Source organism: Vidua chalybeata (assembly GCF_026979565.1).
Source record: "Vidua chalybeata isolate OUT-0048 chromosome W unlocalized genomic scaffold, bVidCha1 merged haplotype SUPER_W_unloc_9, whole genome shotgun sequence".
Taxonomy (NCBI): Eukaryota; Metazoa; Chordata; class Aves; order Passeriformes; family Viduidae; genus Vidua; species Vidua chalybeata.
In genome coordinates, this window is record NW_026530344.1 from 336,997 (window position 1) to 352,876 (window position 15,880).

At 43.0% G+C, this 15,880-nt stretch overlaps 1 protein-coding gene across 1 annotated transcript in view; it reads right to left on the bottom strand.

Moving 5' to 3' along the window:
• LOC128783025 (transcription factor RFX3-like) overlaps positions 1–15,880 on the bottom strand; it is a 197,015-nt gene that overhangs the window by 21,694 nt on the left and 159,441 nt on the right. Inside the window, exons 12-13 of the mRNA XM_053933599.1 lie at positions 14,889–14,986; positions 14,421–14,570 (exon numbers count right to left, since the gene is read on the bottom strand). Coding sequence (XP_053789574.1) covers positions 14,421–14,570; positions 14,889–14,986 — 248 coding nt within the window. The remainder of the gene's footprint in view (positions 1–14,420; positions 14,571–14,888; positions 14,987–15,880) is intronic.

Sequence of the window (15,880 nt, forward strand, 5' to 3'; positions counted from 1 at the left end):
TTCGGCTGCTGCAAGGAGAAGACCCATGCCAGAAATCCAACAGGTTCCCAGCTGCTGTGAACTCTTCTCCTCCCGTCCCCATGGACAAAGAAGGGCAGTCAACATCTTTGCCTCTTGACCTTGCGGCGAGGTGGGGATGGGGTGCGAGGTTCAAATTATTTTTTCCTTTTCCTTTCGTTTTCTGTGCCTTGCGGGCACTGTGGGGTTTTGTTTTTTGTTTTTTTTTTTTTTTAATAAACAGTAATTTTTTTTCACTTTCATCCCCTGGTACCCATTTCTCTCATTGGCAGAAGAAAGGGGAGTTATTGAAGCCCTCTCTCTTTAGAGAAAAACACTCATTTTAGAGCGTTTTTTCTCCTATAATTTGTTTTTAAACGGAGACAGTACCTTTTCAAAACAACATATGCAATTTTAAGAAAAAAGGGCTTTGTGCTTGACATGCCCAGGTGCTTGGCCGGTGGACGGGTATGCCAGACCACAAAGTTCCAAAATAAACATCTGGTTACATACCCTTATACAAGTAGCAATATAAAAGTGAAAGCCCTTTGTAGCAGGATCAGAAGCCTCACCTATGAGCAGATGCGCTACATAGGATTTCCCAATTAGCAGGAAGGTGGTTTTGGTCCTTTGCTGAAGTACGGACAACGATGATGGTAGCCTAAATGGGTAACTGGTGATGTATCTTTTCTTAATCACTAGCTGTAGTCTGTAGTAATGATTTGATACATTGCCTTTCTATGCTTATTTCTGTTATCTGCTTATTATCCATGTAGCTTATTTCTGTTATTTCCTTATCATTCATGTAATAAATAAGCCTATCTCTAAATAAGTCCTTGTTTTGATCTGATCCCTTCGCTAATCACATTAATAAGCAAGACGGCAGTAGTGTCTTTCCGGTTTGCCGGAGTGTGCAGTCGGCTGGCGCTGGGTACCACATGGTGAGCAATCACATGTGAATTGCTCACCTATCTTATACACTCTGTTATTAATATTGTTGCTGTTACTGTTTGTTTTCTTATTTCATTGCTGGATTTTGGTAAATTGCTCTTATCTCAACCCGTGATCTTTACCTTTTTGTGCCTCAAATTCTACTCTCCAGCCTGTTGCGGGGAGGGGGTGTGCAAGTGGGACCATGGTATGAGGTCTTTCAGTGGGAGTACTAAACTGGCCAATACAATTCCTAAACCACAACAGCCTTATTTGGTGCCCACAGGATGAAGGTTTGAGATAAAAACAAACCTGCCCAGAGCGGGTTGGAAACAAATTTGATCTAGCATTTGCTGTACTGGTACAGAGTCACTGGTCACGATATTGCTTTGTCTGTTAATGTGGGTGTTGTACCTAAAGGGTTATATACAGGGGTATATATTTCAGTATGTGCTCCTTGTGATGATCTTTTTTAGAGCAGGGAGAGGGATCAGCATAGCTTTGTTGCTGTACTGTGGGATATCAGTTTATGACAGGATAACATCAAGAGCAATGAGGGTCATTTGGTACTGTAAATGTAGGTGAACCTGGTACGAAGAAATTATGATGTTTGACTCTAGTTCAGAAGGCTGAATGATTTCTTTATTATAACTATACTATAATATATTAATATACTATTTAAAGGAGATACTAAAGCTACTTGCCTCTTTTTTTTCACTACCATATCTAACTAACTCACAACTCGTGACTCTCTCTCGAGAGCCTAGACACAGGTAGATCTGATTGGCCATCAGGCTCAAACAATCCTCACTAGAATCTAATCAAGTAATCACCCTAGATAAACAATTCTCTAAACACATTCTAGATAAACAATTCTCTAAACACATTCTACATAAACAAAACGAAGAACAAAAATAGAAATTGTTTTCTCTTTCTTTCCTTTGTACTCCTCTATAAAAAATCCTAAAAGAAAGAGAATGTACCTACAACAATTTGGGATATGTATTCAATGCTACTCTCCTGTCCTTACCTCAGATGCTACCTCTGGGAATTCATTAATAATTGTACCCAGTCTCTGAGTGGAACAGGAGAGAATGACATTCCACACCTTTTCACCCCCGTTTCCTCCTTCAGGCCTGTTACAAGAGATTTTGAGAATTTAGAATTTCCCTTGGATGTTAAGGAAAGCGTGTTCTTGTTGCGAAGTCTGCCAGGTTTCCTCAGTGTGGTTCACACCATGTTTAGAGTCAAGAGATTTTTAGGAAGGTAATTCAGAGATCTGCCCCAAGGGGGAATAGTCATGAGTGGCATGGAATGTGGGAGAAAATGGGCCTGTTTCTGGAGAAATTATCTCCTCCAATGTTTTGGGAGTTCACCCCTGAACAACTGCAGGACCCTGATAAAATGACAGAATATTTGCAAGGAGAAAGCAGTGGCAACTCCAGAGAAAAACAAATTGCAGTGTGCTGGGCCCTGGCTACTTGTCATGGTTTTGCATGGGAGACATTTAGGGAAGTGATGCAAAGCTTCCAGCCACTGGAAAGCTAGACACGCCTCTGTGAAAAACACATGTTAAAGACGAAAGAAACCCGAGAACTTCCTCTTGCCCCTCGGGCCGGCAGAGAGGTAACACGGCTGGGCAGCCCCTGCCATGGGGCCGGGCCCCCTTTCCCGGGCCGCCCGCCGGCCTCCTCCCCACCCCCCGGCGGCCAGGCAGGGGAGGGGAGGCTGCAGAGCTGGGCCGGGCCGTGGCTGAAATTGCTAACATCTGTCTGCTTGCTATAGCTCTGCCCCACCCAGCCCGGAGCCCAGCTGGGCCCGCCGGGCCCCAGGAGCAGCCCCAAGCTGGGGCCGGCTCCCAAATCCCACCACCATGGAGATTTGCCCACAGCCACCGGGCAGGGGGAAGGAGAAGCCACCCACCCCCCCCCCGGCATGCTGCTGCTGAGTTCTGGCCTAGTTGATTAGACCCGAGCCGTTCCCCCAGCCACAGTTCCTGCTGTCTCTAGCACCCAGCCCAACCAGAGTCAGGTTGACCATTTGCAGGCTCCAGGCGAGATAGTAACTCTTTCAGTGTTTCAATCCTCCCTTGAGTGAGAGAAAGTAACAAGATGCAAGCATGTAAAGGAGCAACATGAAGACATCAAGGTCTGAAGAAGTCAAACCCCAGATGGGAAGGATGAGGAGATGCCTTAATCTTCAGGCTGAAATCCTCAGGTAAAGCTATGGAGAAAGACTCTTTTTCCCTGTAACACATAAAAGCCATGGGGAGATGAAGGGTTCAATTTGATATCGAGCAAAGGCCTCCATGCCAAAGTAAGCAGATGTTAAAGTAGCTGTGATTTTATGAGAAGTTTGAACAGAGGAGAGAAGAGTGATCCTGTGCCCCCAGAAGACCTCTGTTCCCAGAGATGAAGATGATTTTAGAGTTAGATAATGAGAACTTGTGCCTTTGAACAGCTCATCTTTAAAACAGTACCTCATAAGTTGACATGGCCCATAAACACAGCTGTGGGAAAAGCTTGTGGAAAATGGGAGGGACTTCAGGATTGCAGATTTCCCCAGGTGGCTGCTAGTTGTGACAAAATTGAGAGCCACAAGAGAACTGTTTTTTTTCTTGAGGGGGAGTCTCCATAACATTAACAAGAAGGACTTCTCTCCCTAAGTGAACTGAAAAAAGACTATTTTAAAGGTGGTAAACTGCCTGGAAATTTTAAGCTTTGTTTCTTTACATTGTCAGTGGAAAAGAAAAGGTTGTGGGGGGAGGAGAAGTGTTCTGAAGGGTTTGTTTTGATTCTTACTACTTTTTTTTTTTTTTTTTTTAGTTACTGTTAATAAAATTTTCTTTTTACCCTTTTAAAGTTTTGAGCCTGCTTTGCCTTTCTCCTAATCCTATCTCACAGCAGGAAGTGAGTGTACTGGTGATTGGCCAGCACTGAACCCACCACACTAGTTGGTGCATTTTCTGGAAAATCTAAAAATTGGTGAAATCTCTAACTGGCAAACCAAAACCACTACACTACTATTTATCAGACACTGCTTGTCACTTAGACATCACCCTCAGGGGGAAGAGGAGAGAAGCAGACCAACAGGCACCATGGCCACTCAAACTGCAGCTGAGCCAGAGGAATAACCCATGCCAGTAGCAGTTGCTCCTATACAGAAGAAAAAAATCCAAGACAAAATCAATTCATTTAGTAAGGGATGAAGAGGAGTAAGCAGGGCCCTCACAACAGGAGGAAGAGGTAGAATCGAAGATAATCACCTGACCCTGGGTGAGCTACGAGATATGCAAAAAGATTTCAGCCACCAGTCGGGAGAGCTCCTGGTGACCTGCCTGCTCTGATGCTGGGATAGAGCAGCCCAGAGTTGGAAACTAGAGGGTAATGAAGCCAAGCAGATGGGACCCCTGTCTGGGGATGTGGGCATTGACAAGGGCATTGGGAAGAGGACAGAAACAGCCTCTGGAGGTGACTCCTGTCAAGCATGAGGGAAAGGTATTTTCTCAAGGATGATCTATCAGTGCACCAAGGCAAGTAGAATACCATGGAGAAAGGTATCCAGTACCTGAGAGAATTTGCTGTGCTGGAGGTACTCTATAGGGATTCAAATAACGAGCAATCCCCTCTAGATCCAGATGAGGTCCACTGTACACAATCCATGTGGTAGAAGTTTCTACAGAGCACACCATCATCATACACCAACTCATTGGCAGTGATGTCATGAGCAAACAGTGAATAATTTGGTTGCCCAACTCTGGCAATATGAAGGAAGTCTGTCTTCCCCCATACAGGCCTGCATCTTGGCTGTAGAAACACTAAGGACCACCAGCAATTTAAAAAGGAAATATCCCATGCCCTGCCAGTACAGACAAGAATCTCTGCTATTAGGAACAAGCACTACCTTGTTTAAGAGAGGGAACAGATCTTGAGGTATTCTGTGATTTTACATTTATGATCATGGAGAGGAAATGTGGAAGTGGGATGGAAAACGCACGTCTGCCCTAGGACCATGGATAAATGAGTTGAAAGGAAGAACAACCACCAAAGGAATTTCTTCAAGAATAAATGCTGCTCCAGTTTCCAGTGGTCAACACTTCACACAGAATAGAAGGGCTGATGTTATTTCTGATCCTCTTGAAGGAATCTCAAGTTGATCATAATTACAAGAAGTGAGCAATGAGTACTATGATGTTCTCATTTGAAAACAAAACCAGTGAGAGACTCCAAGTCAGACATACAATTTATTAGGAAAAGGGAAAGAAAAAAACCAAAATGCATGCAATAATACAAAAGAAAAACCACTGACAGAGTCAGAATACAACCTGACACCCTTTCGGTCAGGGTGTTTTTAGCAGTCCAAATTGGAATTCTGTGTGTGAGAGACTGGAGCAGCATTGACTCTAGATGAGCTTCTTGTGTTAGATGTTCCTCTTATCAGTTCACATACCCGGGCTGCTAAGGAGGAGGTGGGTTTTCCATTCCACTTCCTCATGTCTTCTCCATGCTCCTGAAGAAAAAACCAGAGGTTACCTCGTGGAGTGTATCCTCTCTCCTGGGCTGGGGAACGCTGGCTCTTAATGGCAGAGACTGTTGTTGGTTCTGGTGAGATGTGGTAGACTTCTTCCTTAAGTTCCTTTTTTAGTTTCTGATGGCTCTTTTCAATCAAGCTCCGGACTTGCTCAGCCAACCTGATTTCCATGGATGAGACATGGGTACGAAATGAGGCGGTGACAGTGTCCTCGTAAATTCTTAGTTTATTGACCAAGACACCCACCCTGTCCTCGCCTTCCCTGCACTGCAGTGTTGCCAGGTAACGGGAGAACATCTCTGGTCCAAGCTGTGCAAATCTCAACCACATTTGCAATATGCACTGGACACAATCTGGACTCTTAGGAAGTCTCTCATCTTCTGAGAAAATTATCTCCAGCACAGCCAATTCCCTCAGGCATCGGATACCTTGCTCCATTGTGCTCCATTTTCCTTGGTGCACCTGGAGGTCTTCTTTACAAAGGTATCCGTCCCTCACACTTCTCAGCAGTTGCCGCCAGAAGCTGAGAGTTTCTTGGGTTCTCCCGATACCCTGGTCAATGACCACATCCTGGAACAGTGATCTCAGTTGCCTGGCCTCACTTCCATCCAGAATGGTGTCATTGGCTGCAGTGTCCCAGATGCGGAGCAGCCAGGTCAGGATGGACTCGTTCTTCTGGCGGGTGAATTCCTTCTGCAGGTCACACAGCTCACCCAGGGATAGAGAGCGAGTGATGATTTCTGGCTCTGTCTCTTCCACTGGATGCAAAGGTCCTGCCATGTCCTCATCAGTCACTATGCTGACTGATTTGCTCTTTGATTTCTTCTTCTGAATGGGGGCAACTGCTACTGGGTCAGGCTGTTCTGGTTTGGTGACAGTTTGTGTGGAGATGCTGATGGCGCTTTGGGTTCCTTCCTCCTCTATGACAGTCTGCGTACACATGGATGCTGTTGTATTGCATTTGGTTCTTTTCTCCTGTGGCATTCTGTGCGGACACGGACGCTGTTGCTTTGCTTCTCTTTTCCTCTTCCACAAGAAGACACTGCATCACACTATGTAGTGTTTTGTTTCTAAGCATGTTGCAGACTGCAGAGAAGACGAAGCAGAACTAACAACATTATGCTGGCCTTGGCATCCAGAGGGAACTCAACATTTTCAAAAACTGCTGTGTCAAGCCTGAAAGGTTGGAAAAAACCAATCTTTACCCCTCCCCCCAGGGGCTGGGTGTGGTTGCCGAGGCCCCAGACGTAGCAGCCTAGATTAGGACAAGCAAACAGATTTGAGTACATATTCTGAATCATGTTCATTGCCTCGGAGATTATAATGCAATAGACATAATAGACCAATAAAGCAATTCTCATACCATACCCTGGACTACACATGAGCATTACAATCGCCAGGTAATTCCCCATGTGTGGGAAAATATAGAGAGCTAGGTATAAGACCCATTTAATATGTTAAGCATCATAGTGAATAGGTACCTTCTACAATACAAAATTGTAATTCTGACTTTTCTCAGTACCTTGCAGCCTCACGTTGGGCACCAAAATTTTGTTCTGGTTTGAAAACAAAACCAGTGAGAGACTCCAAGTCAGACATACAATTTATTAGGAAAAGGGAAAGAAAAAAACCAAAATGCATGCAATAATACAAAAGAAAAACCACTGACAGAGTCAGAATACAACCTGACACCCTTTTGGTCAGGGTGTTTTTAGCAGTCCAAATTGGTATGGCTGCAGTCCTGGAGTGGCAGATGTGGTTCTGTCGGAGCAGTGATCCTGTTGAAGGGTATAGTCTTCCTTTGAAGATCCAGTGGAAAAACCCCGCTGTTCCTCTTGGGAATCCAGTGGAAAGGCTGAGTCTGGTGTCCCAAAAACTCAGATTATATCCAGTTAGGAATGCTTGGCTCCTCCCTCTGGGCAGAGCATCTCACAATGGGATGCCGTAACTTTTATCAGTCATGCAGTGACATGACCATTATCAGCTGATGTCTCCTTGGGGGGAGGATTGGTTTGTGGAAGAGATAAAGAAAACTGCCCAGTTAACAGAAGATAACTGCCACACCTCTAACAGATGGCAAATAGAATGCATCTTGCCTTGCAGTCTAGGACGTATGACCAGTACTATTTGGAGAGACAGTTCAAATTGGAGAGACATGGATTTGATGGATGGACCATTCGGTGGATAAAGAATTGGCTGGATGGCCACACGCAAATTGTTGTGGTCAACAGCTCATTGTCCAGGTGGATACCAGTGACTAGTGGTGTCCCTCAGGGGTCAGTACTGGGGCCAATACTGTTCAACATCTTTGTTAGCAACATGTAGAGTGGGACTGAGTGCAGCCTCAGCAAATTTGCTGTGTGGTGCAGTCTACATTCTGGATGGAAGGGATGCCATCTAGAGGGACTGTGACAGGCTTGAGAGGTGGGCCGATGCAAACCTCATGAAGTTCAACAAAGCAAAGTGCAAGGCCCTACACTTGGGTCACAGCAATCTCAGACACATTGACAAGTTGGGGGGAAAAGTGATTGAGAGCAGCCCTGCAACTAAAGACTTGGGGGTGATGACTGAATTAAAATTCAGCATGAGGCAGCAGTAAGTGCTTGCAGCCCAGAAAGCCAACTGTATCTTGCTACATCAAAAGGAGTGTTGGCAGCAGGTCCAAGGTGAATCTCAGCTCTGGTGAGACGCCATCTGCAGTACTGCATACAATTCTGGTGTCCCCAACATAAGAAAGACATGGAACTGTTGGAGCAAGTCCAGAGGAGGGCCACGAAATTGATGACTGGAGTACCTCCCCTACAAAGACAGTTGGGGGCCTGAGAAAGTTGGGGCTATTCAGCCTGGAGAAGAGAAGGTTGCATGGAGACCTCATAGCAGCTTTCCAGTATCTAAAGGGGACCTACAGGGAAGCTGGAGAGGGACTCTTCATCGGGGACTGTAATAATAGGACAGGGAGTAATGGGTACAAATTGAAAGATAAATTTAGGTTAGACATAAGAAAGAAATTCTTTACTGTAAGGGTGGTGAGGCACTGGAACAGGTTGCCCAAAGAAGCTGTGGTTGCCCCATCCCTGGCAGTGTTCAAGGCTGGGTTGGATAAGGCCTTGAGCAATGTGGTCTAGTGTGCAGTGTCCCTGTCTATGGCAGGGGGGTTGGGACTAGATGATCTTTGAAGTCCATTCCAAACTCTTAACATTCTATGATTCTATGATTAAAGGGGCCCTGCCATCAGCCAGGTGGAGGAAAGGGACAATCGAATCTATTGCACTGTGTGGATCCCATGGCTTGGCACATCAGACCCACAAGAGTATAAGGCTTTAGTTGACACTGGTGCACAATGTACCCTGATGCCATCAAGATACGTAGAAGCAGAATCTATCTCTATTTCTGGGGGGATGGGGGATCCCAACAGCTGACTGTACTGGAAAATGAAGTGAGCCTGACAGGGAATGAATGGCAAAAGCACTCCAGAGGCCCTGTGCATCCTTGGCATAGATTACCTCAGGAGTGGGTATTTCAAGGGCTCAAAAGGGCATCTGTTGGGCTTTTGGGATAGCTGCTGTGGTGTAGCAGGGCATCTCACCCCTCCACAAGAGCTTATCTGTTGTTTGTTAACTAGTCAGATAACTCAAACAGGGCAAGCTGTCTTGTAGTGAGTTATTTTGGCGCCATGGGGTTAACATCAGTCTGGCATCTCCCAACTGTCAATACACATCTTACTGCTGAAGTGAGATCTGGAAGATAAGCTGGATTTCTGACCAACAGACACCTCACTTTACAACTATAACAGCCACACCAAACTTTCACAAAGCAGAAATCTTCTATACATTTCCCTGGAAATGTGGGGACCTTCTCCCATAAATAGGGACACCAGCTTCGCAGTTACTCCCAAGGGGTTAAGTGAAGGAATCTGTATACATTATCATCATTTTGGTGGCAAGTTGCATTTGACTCCTAATCAATACTATTTCTTTTGCTAGTGTTAATATAGGTACCTTGATATTGTGCAGTTTTATGTTATGCTGTAATCTACTAGTAGTTTAGTTTTATACTGTGTATTAAGTAACTCTGATCAAGATCTTTCATCTGTTATTTCTTGTCTGTTTAATAAATAATTTATTTTTATAAATAGACCTGATTCATCTTCACTATAACTGGCTGGGCCAGAGTGATTCCTTAAATTTAAACTCCTGCCAAAATCTGAGGCTAGGGCAGGGCTTGTCTGAAGCTCCCACTCATCCCATGAAATGTGGAGACAGAGGGAATTCAACAGCTGAATCCCTTTCCTAGTGTCTCAGAGGACCCTTCTGCTGTGGGGCTCCTGCAGGTCAAAGAACAACAGGTACCAATTGCTACCATAACAGTGCACTGTCAAAAACTCTGCACCAACCGGGACTCTGTGACCCCCATTCATGAGATGATTTGTGAACTGGAGAGCCAGGGAGCGCTCAGCAAGACTTGCTCACCCTTTAATAGTCCTATCCAGCCAGTGTGTAAGTCCAATGGAGAGTGGAGACTGACAGTGGACAATCATGACCTGAACGAAGTCACATCACCACTGAGTGCTGCTGTGTTGGACATACTGGAACTTCAGTATGAACTGGAGTCCAAGGTAGCAAAGTGGTGCCACCATCGATACTGCTAATGCATTTTTGTCCATTCCTTTAGCAGCAGAGTGCAGGCCACAGTTTGCTTTCACCTGGAGGGGCATCCAGTACACCTGGAACCGACTGCCTGTGGTGGTGCATACCCCCCTCGTCAGGCCGCATTATGATCTGAGAAATGCTCGTTAGGAGCCTTCATAAACAGTTCCTCTTGAGCTTATCAAAAACACTGTTCGCAGGAACATGTGCTGTCTAATGAGCTCCTGTTTTTCAATGAACAGCCTTGGAAACTTATTTTTCTTGCCTGAATAACAACCCAAGTGGAATAATATTTTTTAAATCAAGCTTTCAAAGAAAGTTACTGACCTGAGTTGCAGTCAGGATAGAAAATTATTATGACTAAAGTCCATTCTCTTGTGACCCTATCAACAGTGGTCCTAAGTAAGATCCTTTGAGCTCTCCTGGACTGCAGAAGGCTGTTACCAGCAATGTCCCTCTGAGTAGGGTCTCTCAGAGCCAGCGAACTCTCAAATTTGCTAATCTTGGAGGATGACCAAACGATAACAATGGATCCTGGGCTGATACTCTCACTCCTCAGGGGTCAACCCTTCACCCACTGAGAAGATGCAATGGCATCTGAAGTGAGTATCTCACTGAATTCGGGGGAATTTTTTCACAGGTACCATCTTTGTACATGCGAGTTTGCATATGCTGTAGCAAATATACCAGGAATGTTGTTCTCCTAGATTCTCAAGTACTTTAGATTTGTAACTAAGTTAGGACTGCAAGTAAGTTACTGTTGTATTATAGCAAATTCTATATGAATCCTTTACTAAATTGCTTAACTTATCGATTTGAGTTTAAGTACTATTAAGTTTAAATGCTGTTAAGTTTAAGTTAAATGAAGTGCTGTTGGTCAAGTCCAGGGCTCAGTTTATCATTGGAGTCTACTCTGATGCTTGTGACTCAACAGGAGTGTCTTCTGTATTCATTTTTTATCCTTACCATTTCCTAGCCTCTTGTCTTCCACTCCTCCTGTCCCAGCCTCCACATAGATAGTTTTGTGTTTATTTTGATTTGGATTGACTGATTTTGGATTTTTGTTTGCTTTTTCTCTGTGTGTTTTAACCATCTAATAAATAAAAGAGTGAACCTTGCCAATTAACTTTGTCATGATGTGGCTTTTTATATTAAACCTTTGCTGGTGATTAAGTGGACTTAAAACACTCATTCACAACATTGCCCCAGGAGTGGAAACACAGCCCACTATTTGCCATGGACTGATCTAGACTGCACTGGAAAAGGGTGAGACTCCAAAATAATTACAGTATATTGATGACATCATCCTGTGGGGCAACACAGCAGAGGAAGTTTTTGAGAAAGGGGAGAAGATAATCCAAATCCTCCAGAAGGCCAGTTTTGCCATAAAAAAAAGTAAGGTCAAGGGACCTGCCTAGGAAATTCAGTTTTTAGGAATAAAATGGCAAGATGAATGTCATCAGATTCCAAGGGATATGGTCAACAAAATAGCAGCTATGTTCCCACTGACCAGCTAGAAGGAAACACGGGCTTTCCTATGTGCTGTGAGTTTTTGAAGGATGCATATTCCAGATTACAATCAGATTGTAAATCCTCTCTATCAAGTGACATGGAAGAATGATTTTAAGTGGGGTCCTGAACAACAAGCTTTTGAACAGGAGATGGTTCATGCAGTAGCCCTTGGGCCAATCAGGACAGGACAGGATGTAAAAATGTGCTTTACACTGCAGCCAGGGAGAATGATCCTTCCTGGATCCTCTGTCAGAAAGCACCAGGGCAGACTCGAGGTCAACCACTAGGTTTTTGGAGTCAGGGATACAAAGGATCTACGGTCTGTTACACCCCAACTGAAAAAGAGATACTGGCAGCTTATGAGGGGCTTTGAACTGCTTCAGAAGTGATTGTCACTGAAGCATAGCTCCTCCTGGCACCCTGACTGCCAGTGCTGGGCTGGATGTTCAAAGGGAAAGTCCCTTCAACACATCAGGCCACTGATGCTATGTGGAATAAGTGGGTTGCACCGATCACACAGCAAGCTTGAATAGGAAACCCCAATTGCCCAGGGATCTTGAAAGTCATCATGAACTGGCCTGAAGGTGAAAATTTTGGACTATCGGAGGAGGAGGAGGAGAAGGAGAAGGTGACACATGCTGAGGAGGCTCCACCATATAATCAGCTACCAGAAAATGAAAAGTGATACGCTTTCTTCACTAATAGTTCCTGCCATATTGTAAGGATCCATTGAAAACAGAAAGCTGACATATGGAGTCCTACATGGTGAGTTGCAGAAGTTATTGAAGGACAAGGTGGATCAAGGCAAGTTTTACCTCAAGGAGATTTGATTTTTGGGTGAGAACAGTCTGCAATGTTGAATTGTATAATACTGGTTGCTGAATGACACTGCCACTGTATGTCATAACTACCATGGACAATGAGGATGGAGTGCTCCCGATACACCAGTCCTGATGCAGCTTTCAACCAGCCAACAGCACACCAGCTCTCCTGCCCTGGAAGACATCTACGATGGATAGAACCCACAGTCATGGACTAAATTAACTCAACAGACATCTTGGAGGGATGGCCATTGACTATGGCAATGATGCCTGTGATTGCGCATATATGTGTGTGTGTGTGTGTATGATGATGTCCTGGTTCTGGCCAAGACAGGGTTAATTTTTGCTGTAGCCAAGAGGGGGCATGTCTAGGACCCAGAGGTTATTCTATACTATCTCATGTAATTTTCCAGGAATGGGAAAAGGGGTCCCTTCCAGGTTGGGGTAGTGTGGCAGAGGTCGAGTATTGTTGGGCTCCATTTGGTATAGTGGTGAACATTTCCATGTAAATTGCTCACCTCTCTTATACACTTTTGGTAATAATATTGTTGCTGTTACTGTTTGTTTTCTTATCTCATTGCTGTTTCTAGTAAATTGTTCTTATCTCAACCCATGTTTTTTACCTTTTGTACTTCCAATTCTCCTCTCCATCCTGACATGGGGAGGGGAGGAGTGAGTGAGTGGCACATGGTCTGGGGTGTTTCAGTGGGAACACTAAATTGGGGAATACCATTCCTAAACCACAACAAAGGACTTAAGACCAAATAAAATTTCTGTTACATTTTTAATCACCTCACTTTAAAAGAGCTTTCTTTTATAGGCAAAAAAGGATTGTTGTGTTTATCCACAATCTGCAGTATATTACTCATTGCCTAATGAGTAATATAAATAGTACACAATTGGACAAACACAGTCTATATGCAATAAAGAGCAATTCACAGTATTATCATGGAATATGATTATATTAAAATTTAAAGTTTTAATAAAACCAATATGGATACTTCTGTTAAATGGAAAAACCAATATTGATTTAACAAAGACCATATTCTTAAACTCTAGCTATCACATGCCAAGTTAACATCTCAACTTTCATAGACTCTATATCTTACCACAGAACAAATTTTAATATACCATATATTTGGTTACATACTAAATCTTAGGTAGTTTACACACTATTATGCAATATAACTATATTGTGTTAAATGTCATTTATTCAAAGATCTTTGCAACAAACAAAAAGAATTCAACTGTGCTAGTGAAGTTCTGAACTTAAGTCAAAATATTTTAAAATGTTTGTTCATGAAAGAAGAAAAATGTATGACTACCAGTAATCTGGGCCATGTAAGCTAGTTGTGCAACAAAAGAAAAAAACTTGTTTCTTCTAAGCAGAAGAAAAAGATAAAAGGGAAACCTTTTTCTAAACCAAATGAAAAATAATAAATTGATGTTTTACAGATAACTGGAAACTAGTTCTAACCATTTACTTAGGAAAGGTTGGAAATATAAACACAAACAATTAAAGAAAGTATGCTAATTATATTGTATTTTAAATAAAAAATATGAAACATATTAAAAATAATTAAACCATCTGTACTAGAAATAGTGCTTTATAATCAGTATTTTTCAATGAAAGATCAGAAGCTATGCTATCCAAGATTTCATCTTCAGGTATTGTTCATGCTGTTCATTCTAAGAACACATGTAGTCTACAATTTCATATGCATTAAATAAAAACTGGCAGAATGCATGGTCTGAAGGATAAGAAGTCTTCAGAGAAAACGGAAATAGATAATGTTTCCGAGGTTCTATTTTTCTTATGGCCAAAGCAGAAGCTAGAAAGTTTTGCCTGAATCACTGTATATATATAGATCAGAAAAATGTTCCCACTTTGCTTTCTTGATAAAATAAGAACTAACAATAAAATTTTTAAAAAAATGTGTGGAAATGATTTTTTTTTAACTCTGGGTTTTAAAGCGAAAGGTACCTGTACATTGGCAAAATCCACACGGTTGAGATCACTGAGCATCTGGTTGATCTGAGAAGTGTTCTGAAGCACAGCCCGAGCTGCCTGAGCCAGGTGATTGAGAGATGTGTATCTTCTCAAAGTCTGGGCAAAGGCACTTACAGTGGCAACCTATGAAGAAATCCATTTATCTTAACACATTGTATTATCAACCAATCTTCTGCTTTGTCTATTTTAATTCTAAAATTGCTGTATTAATTTATGATCCCTCAGATATTGCAATTCACATATAATGGAACAAATGCCGTTTTTCTATGATTTTTTTTTTTTTGCAAAACAAAGTTATTTCCAACCCCATGGTTCATGTTTGAAGTTTAACCTAAATATGACATTTAGCATAAAAGTTAAAATGCTGCTATTTTTAGATCTTGAATGACATCTAGTGTACAATTGCAGAAAGAGAAGAAAACTGCAGTCAACTTTGTTTACCTTGCTTTGTATCATTCTTTGTGGAATATTGTTCATGGCACTGGAAAGCCAGCCTTCAAGGCTTTTTGCAAAATTGCGAATGGCCTGAGTCAAGGCACCTAAACATTAAAGAATAAAAATAAAAATAAAATTAAAAGGATGGCAAGGTGCCTCTCTTGAAACCTTTTGCATCTTCAGTATTTAAATATTCCACATTGAGAACTACTGCATTTATTGGCTCAGAGACTTATCCAGTTAGGTTTGGATCCCTATCATTACAAGAAGTATGTTGATAAACTGTAGTAAGTTCAGTAGAGGGCCACTGACATGGTCAGGGAGCTGGAGCACATACCTTATGAAGAGAGGCTGAGGGAACTAGGTGTTTCAGCCTGAAATAGAGAAAGTTTAGGGGGGACCTAATAGAAGGCTTTCAATACATACAAGGTATCAAGAACAGACTCAGCCTCTTCACAATGATGTGTGGCCAGAGGGTGAGAAATACTGGGCATAAACTGAAAAAAGAGTGATCCTGACTTGATAGGAGAATTTTTTTCACCTTAAGGATAGTTAAGCAGTGCCAATTCATGGCCCTTCATTGGACTCTCTTCAGTATGTCCATGTCACTCTCGTACTGGGGAGACCAGAACTAGATACAAGACTCCAGGTATGCAGCACTCAAATGGTGCTGAATAAAGGGGAAGGATCACCTACCTGGACCTACTGGCAACACTTTGTCTAATACAGCCCAGGATACCATTAGCCCTCTTTGCAGCAAGGGCACTCTGCTGGCTCATGTTCAACTTGGTGTCCACCAGGACCCACTGGTCCTTTTCTGCAAAGCTGCTTTCCAGTTGGTTGGCCTCCTTGGCATGTACTGGCACATAGGATTGTTCCTCTCCAGGGGCAGGACTTGGCACTTCCCCTCATTGAACTGTATATGAGGCTCCTGTCAGCCCATTTCTCCATCCTGTCGAGGTCCCTCTGGATAGCAGCACAATCTTGTGATGCATCAG